This window comes from Gekko japonicus, unplaced genomic scaffold, assembly GCF_001447785.1.
Source record: "Gekko japonicus isolate JY-2015 unplaced genomic scaffold, Gekko_japonicus_V1.1 scaffold3508, whole genome shotgun sequence".
NCBI lineage: Eukaryota > Metazoa > Chordata > Lepidosauria > Squamata > Gekkonidae > Gekko > Gekko japonicus.
In genome coordinates, this window is record NW_015165343.1 from 91,237 (window position 1) to 98,076 (window position 6,840).

Here is a 6,840-nt window from a genome sequence, read left to right on the forward strand (position 1 = left end):
CAGCTTAGCTGAGGTTCAGGAACCGGATGGTTCCTGAGCTGACTCCCAAACCGAACCATCCAACTGGGCCGGTTCGCAAAACAAACCGGTCCGAGCGCTTGAACCAGTTTGAAAAACGGGGGACGCTCTCTGGGGCCCCAGAAACCCCCGAATTCGCAGCACATCTCCAGATGACTCTCCTCTTCCTGCCCACCAAGTCTGGGGACCTTTGGACTTTAAGGGTCCAAGTGACGGACCCAGAAAGAAGGTGTCCCCAGGAAAGGGCTTCCCAGGGAGCTGTCTGGCTCAGGTTCTGGAGTCCGCAGAGTGGGCCCTGTGCAGGCTAAAGACATCAAACTGGTGGCCATTCTCCAGATTCCTCTTCTCTGCCTGCTCAGCAAGTCTGGTGAAGCTTGGACTTTGAGGGTCCGAGTTACGGATCCCCAAGCGAGGTGCCCCCAGGAAAGCGCTCCCCGGGGAGCTGTCCAGCACGGGTTCTAGAATCGGTAGAAGGGCCCTCGAGCAAGCCACAGACGTCAGACTCACAGTAGACCTCTGCCAGATGCGCCTCTACCTTCCCTCCGAGTTTGGTGGAGACTGGATTTACGGGGGGGGGGCCTACTGGCGGACCCCTCAAACAAGGTGCCCCAGCAGGGTGACATCAGGGAACTGTCCAGCGTGGGTTCTGGAGTCTACGGAAGGAGCCCTCGGCATGCCAGGAGGCATCAAGCTGGCCGAGGTCCTCATGGAGACGGCCCCTCTATGACAGGGCTCTGCCGTCTGAACAGACAACATGCCACGGGTGAATCCGGAGTGCCCTTTGGCAAACAAACGACCCCTCTGAAAGAGGGGGTCTGGCTGCTTACAATCCCCCCCCCCCCAAAAGGAAATAAGACTGGTCGCGGGACTTTGTCGCAATTCCCATTGAGGCTTCCCACAGAGGAAACCCAAGAGCCCAAGGAACTGAGTTAAGGAACCACGAAGTAGGGGGGAGGATTAAGGGGGAGCCGTCGAGCCAGAGGGGGTATGTGAAATCATATTAACAAGACAAGTGATAGAAACATTTGGGGACCCTGAGGACGTTTCTGAGGTCTTTCAGGAGGAGGGACCAGGCTAAAACAGGGGAATCAGTGCCCCAGTGGAATCGACTGCCTTGGGGTGAGGGGGTGAGCTCCCCCTCCCTGGCAGTCTCGATGCAGCGGCTGGACAGACCCTTGCCAGGGATGCTCCAGGGGCTGATCCTGCATTGATCCCCCACCTCCTCACCCATCTCTCACTGGAGGGAGGTGGGGGCACCCCAACCCCTCCTTTAATCCTCTCCTGAGGCCCCCTTTGTGTGCTAAGCGGGGGTGGGTGGGTGTCACAACGGTGGTCCCAATTTTAGCAATCATGACCCCCCTTTAATCCCCTCCTGAGGCCCCCTTTGTGTGCTAAGCGGGGGTGGGTGGGTGTCACAACGGTGGTCCCAATTTTAGCAATCAGGGCCCTCCTTTAATCCCCTCCTGAGGCCCCTTTGTGTGCTAAGCGGGGGGTGGGTGGGTGTCACAACGGTGGTCCCAATTTTAGCAATCATGACCCCCCTTTAATCCCCTCCTGAGGCCCCCTTTGTGTGCTAAGCGGGGTGGGTGGGTGTCACAATGGTGGTCCCAATTTTAGCAATCAGGGGGGGCCCCCCGGGCCGGGGGAACAGTCCTTTGTTAATTAGGGGGGCCTCCCTTGTGGCTCCTCAAACTTGTCCCTGGCCGGCATCATTACCACCGGCCAGTCACTGCAGCCCCGGAGTGCTGGCATCCAGTGGAATCGGCTGCCTTGGGGTGAGGGGGTGAGCTCCCGCTCCCTGGCAGTCTTGAAGCAGCGGCTGGACAGACCATTGTCAGGGATGCTCCAGGGGCTGAACCTGCATTGAGCAGGGGGTCGGGCTAGATGGCCTGTACGGCCCCATCCAACGCTGGTATTCTAGGATTCTATGAATAATTCCTTTTCTTTTTCTCTAAGGGGGATTTCCCCCCCTGAGAGGCCAAATTGGGGTGCATTACATTACATTCATTGCAGTACATTCAACATTCCAATATGCCATTCAAAAAAGAAATACACTCGAATACAGAGGATGTATAGCCCTCCTTGGTGGAAACCCATCTGCAAGGCCTGAATGAGTTTAGCATATATAATGGAACAAGAAACCAAGATCCCTGTTTAGTCCTGGGGAGGCCTTTGTCCCAAGGGTCACAATAATTTGCAATTCAGCAGTGTCCCTTTCCATTCTGCTACAGGAGAATGAACCCAGCCAGCGGGCCAATGGACACAACTCTGACCTCAGGAAGCACAAGGCTGAGAAACCTGTCGGAGAAGACCTCAACCTTCCAGGGCGTTCAGTGGGGGACCTCCAAGCAGTTGTTTGGTGGCAAAGGAACTTCAGGGACAGAATGGGAGGGGAAGTTGCATCCCCTGAAGAACTTGGGGGTCAGAGATGGGAAATGATCAGCAGGGGTTAGGGGATCCTTCCCCCCCCACTGCAACGCCCCCCCTCTGACCCCAGGGCTTCCCAGCACGGCTGCATTCCAAAAGAGGACTGGACTCGACCAACCTGGGTTGTTTCCAAGTCCCGAAGGCAATTCAAACACTCGTCCTCACCTGTCAATCTCCTCAATGTGATGTTCTCTCTGATTGTCACCGTCCGTGATAGTTGCCGTCCGCTCTGTCCAATGCTGTAGTTCACTTCACCTCCTCCTCCACTTCACCTCCACTTCAAATTCTGCCGTCTGCTCTTTCCAATTCTCCAGGCCACCTCTCCTCTTCACCTCCTCCTCCACCTTCAATTCAGATTCCACCTCCTCAACCGTCTCTCACTGGAGTGAGGTGGGGGCGCCCCAACCCCTCCTTTTATCCCCTCCCGAGGCCCCTTTGTGTGCTAAGCGGGGTGGGTGGGTGTCACAATGGTCCCAATTTTAGCAATCAGCCCCCCCCAGGCCGGGGAAACAGTCCTTTGTTAATTAGGGGGCCCTTCCTTGTGGCTCCTCAAACTTGTCCCTTGTTGTCCCTGGCCGGCATCATTACCACCAGTGTTCCCTGTAAGCTGAGTTAGTGTGAGCTAGCTCACAGTTTTTTAGACTCCGGCTCACACATTTTTGTCTCAGCTCAGGAAGGATGGCTCCAGAGCTGATGAAGCGGCCAGGTCGCTCGCTCACGACTTTTCATGCCCAGCAGCTCACAAAGTAGGATTTTTGCTCACAGGACTCCGCAGCTTAGAGGGGGGCCTTGCTCCAGAGCCCTCCTTCCAGAGCTGAGAGGAAAACGTGTGAGCCAGAAGCTAAAAAACTGTGAGCTAGCTCGCACGAACTCAGCTTAGAGGGAACACTGCTGTTCACTCTTGTCAAGCAGACTTTCCCGGTTTTTAGAATACTTCCAAGCAGGGTTGTTAGCCGGATTGCTTTATTTACAGCAATTGGCAATTTACAAAGGTGGCTAATAAATGTTCTAAATTAATTCATTTACTTGAATGGGCAGGGGACGAAGAGACGGTCTCCCGCTAGCTGTGTTCTTGAACTAAATACCTACCAGTATTTACTTTTCCAGTTAAGAGGGAGCTGGAAGACTGTATAACCTCCAAAAGCATGCCTGCTTTAGAGTTCTCCAGAAGTCACCAGGCTCCATGTTCAAAAGTGTGCGCGTGTGTTTAAACAGATAACGTGCAGAGGGGGGGGCGGAGTGGACCCCTGTTGCACCTTCAGCTTTCGGGGAAGGGAAACAAGGCCATTTTCAATAACTACAAAACCCAGTGGTTGATCAAGATCTTCTCTCCAGCACCAAAGGGAGCACAGCTACCCCCACAAGCTGAGAATGGAGGGGAAATGCAGTCGAAGGTCTATTAAATAAAAGGGGGGGTGTAATTTTAGATGCAGTGAGAGACTGCGTGGGGGGAGTCTGGTCTGCTCTCAAAAGCCAGCTAAGGCTACCATGGGGCACAGCTTCCTGGGGTTGTGGAGAGGAAAAGAGGAACACATCTGGAGGAACCTGTACGGACCTTTCGCTGCATGCGGCACCACTGATAACCTTCACACCCCCAATATTGCCTTACCCCCCCAATATTTGAAACCATGGCTTTGAGCAGTGGAAGAGAGGAGGAGGAGATTTATACCCCACCCTTCGCTACCCAAAGGAGTCTCAGAGCGGCTTACAAGCTCTAACAGAAAGTGCTCTTTTTCTAGAACAGCTCTGACAGAACTATGGCTTGCCCAAGGTCATCCAGCAGGTGAAAGTGGAGGGGTGGGGGAATCGAACCTGGTTCTCCCAGATTGGAGTCCGCACTCTTAACCACTACACCAAACTAGCACCAAACCGGTTTGCATGATGTCTCAGAGAGAGCATGGAAGTCTGTCAGCAAGCTGCCATAAGATGCTGTATTCATTTTTCTGTGTTACTTTGCACCCTGCCCATCCCCCTGGTATTTTCCTGTGTAGGTGTTTACTGTCTTTTGCTGCTACATCTGCGGAACTGCTCAAGGTCAACCAGCTGGAGGTGGGATGGAGTGATGGCATTGCTTGACTTATTATGTATATCATGCCTGAGAATTGAACTAGTGTTTATGTTGCACAACCATTGTGTTCCCAAGGAATTGGGCGCTCGTTTTATCGGTCTTCCCGCCAGCGGGAAGTGGACTCATTGGTCCTCACCTGGTTCAAAGTTCCTTTATTATGTTCCCTTAGGGGGCTTGTAGTTATTCCTAACAATGCTTGTGTTCTGATCTATCATCGCTTTATAATAAACTCTACTTTGTTCTTCAAACGTGGATTTATTCGAATGCATGGGGAATCGGACAAAGTCTCGATTTGGACAGTAGGTTCTCGTGAAAAACAAAATAAAACCAGTTTCGTGGTTTACACAGCACTGGCTTTATTGCTAGATGGGGAAGGATTCCTTTCCTCAAGTTAGGTGGTGTCTCCCTGACATTCCCGTGCCCCTATTCCACACCAGAGGCTTTCCTTCTGTCTCCCGTCATGACGCGGGGCCATGAAAGCATATGCACTGCAATAAATGGTGGTAAGGTTGCCAACCTCCAACCTCTACCATGAATAACTAGAGAGCCATTGAGCCAGCAACTTGAGATAGAGAGCAATTGCCAGCCAATATAAAAAAAGAAGGCTTCTAGCCGAATTTAATAAAAGGACTGGTTGCTACTTTCAGAAATAAGTTAACTGGCTCACTCCTAATTTAAATACTTCAAATGGAACTAGAAGTAAGTTAAAAGTTAAAAATGGTTACTTCAAAAATTATAACAAAACAATATTCCATTCAGCTACATGCTTCTCTCCATTCTACATAACCGTATTTGTTCCAGGATAAATCGAAGAAAGTAGAAAAGAAGTGAAGCTGCAATAATTTGAAAATGGAACCAGAAGATAATTTGAAGAAAGCTAAAAGGAACTTAAACTGTAAAAATCTGAAGAAAGTAAAAAAGAAGTTAAGCTATATCAAGAGGCTGACACCTTTCAATAGAATAGGATTACTCCTGAGGAAGATTGGTGAAATGAGTTTATAACCGGGTGATCGTTGAAGATGATGGACTTTTCCTTGAAAACATTAGAATTTCCTGAGTAATACTGTAAAAGTTTCAACTGTAATCTAATTTGATGTTCATAAGATTTATTAAATGCTATTGTCGTTTTTATCACCGTGTTTGTATGTTTGATACATTTCCCGTAACTGTGATCCCTTCTCTGGTTTACTCAACCTCCAGGGCGTGGTGGGATATCGGGATCACAACTCATTTCCGGGCGACCAACTGGAGAAAAGGGCTGCTTTTGAAGGTGGACTCTAAGGGCATGAGACCCCCGCTGAAATCCCCACCCACCCCCGTCCTCGGGCTCCACCTCAAACATCTCCAGGAATTTCCCAGCCTGGAGTTGGCAACCCTAGTTGTTAACCCTTCAAGTGTCCCCGGACTTGTGTTTTCGTTCTTTGCAGCCTGTCTCCAACGGCAACGTCCTCCGCCCCATGTTCAAACCCAGCCCTTCCTTCCCAACTGACAGCCGTCCCCCCCACACACACAACAGTACCACACAGGAGCCAGAACTAGTCGAAGTGAATTTTATTATCTTGAGACAATTGAGCAGCTGTGGGGCGGGGGGGGGGAGATGACCCCTCCTCAGGCCCCCCCTAGAGTTACAGACAGATTGTTAACCATAAAGCCAGATTCAGGGGGAAGGAGGCCTCTGGCGGAGAGCAGGCCTCAGGTGCCCCCGCTCCCGCCAGGGCCGAGCCCCCGTCCACACCTCGTTAAATGGTCAGGAGTGTGTCGACAAGACGGTTTGGACCTGCTTTATTAATGTTACAATAAGTTACAACAGGTGGCAGCATGTGGAAAAGGGGGACGGGGACTGGACCACCACCCTGTCCCTATGGTCCAGCACACGAGAGGGAGAGGGAGACATACACACAAATGCACGCACGAATCTCCACACGCTTTTAGGCTAAAAGGAACTGAGAGGGACAAAAACGGGTGCAAGACAAACAGAGAGGCCCATGGGAACCGGACGCGGTCGGGGTGGGGTGGGGTGGGACTGGCTTGAGGTGCCCGCGTGTGGCTGAGATACTCCAAAAGGGTTCTTCATGCTCCCAGATCCTCAGAGCGAAAAAGAGGTCGCCGTTCCCAGTCTCTCCTCTTGCTATGGAGGGATCGAAGGTTCGCGACATGATCGGGAGAAACAAAAGGAAGGCAGGCTTATTATACAGACGATGGGTCGGGGAAAGGGGTTTGTCACCAGTAAAGGAAGAAGCCAGTATATACTGGGATGGGCACGGGGAGGGGCGAGAATTGTGAGGGTGAGTTTTCAGTAATAATCGGGGGGGGGCGCAGCAGGGGGG

At 51.7% G+C, this 6,840-nt stretch overlaps 1 protein-coding gene across 1 annotated transcript in view; it reads right to left on the reverse strand.

Annotated features, from left to right (window-relative positions):
• Positions 1 to 285: 285 nt before the first annotated feature.
• The window catches only part of LOC107109854 (rab GDP dissociation inhibitor alpha-like), a 48,220-nt gene continuing 41,665 nt past the window's right edge, over positions 286 to 6,840 (reverse strand). Inside the window, exon 11 of the mRNA XM_015410566.1 lies at positions 286 to 476. Coding sequence (XP_015266052.1) covers positions 286 to 476 — 191 coding nt within the window. The remainder of the gene's footprint in view (positions 477 to 6,840) is intronic.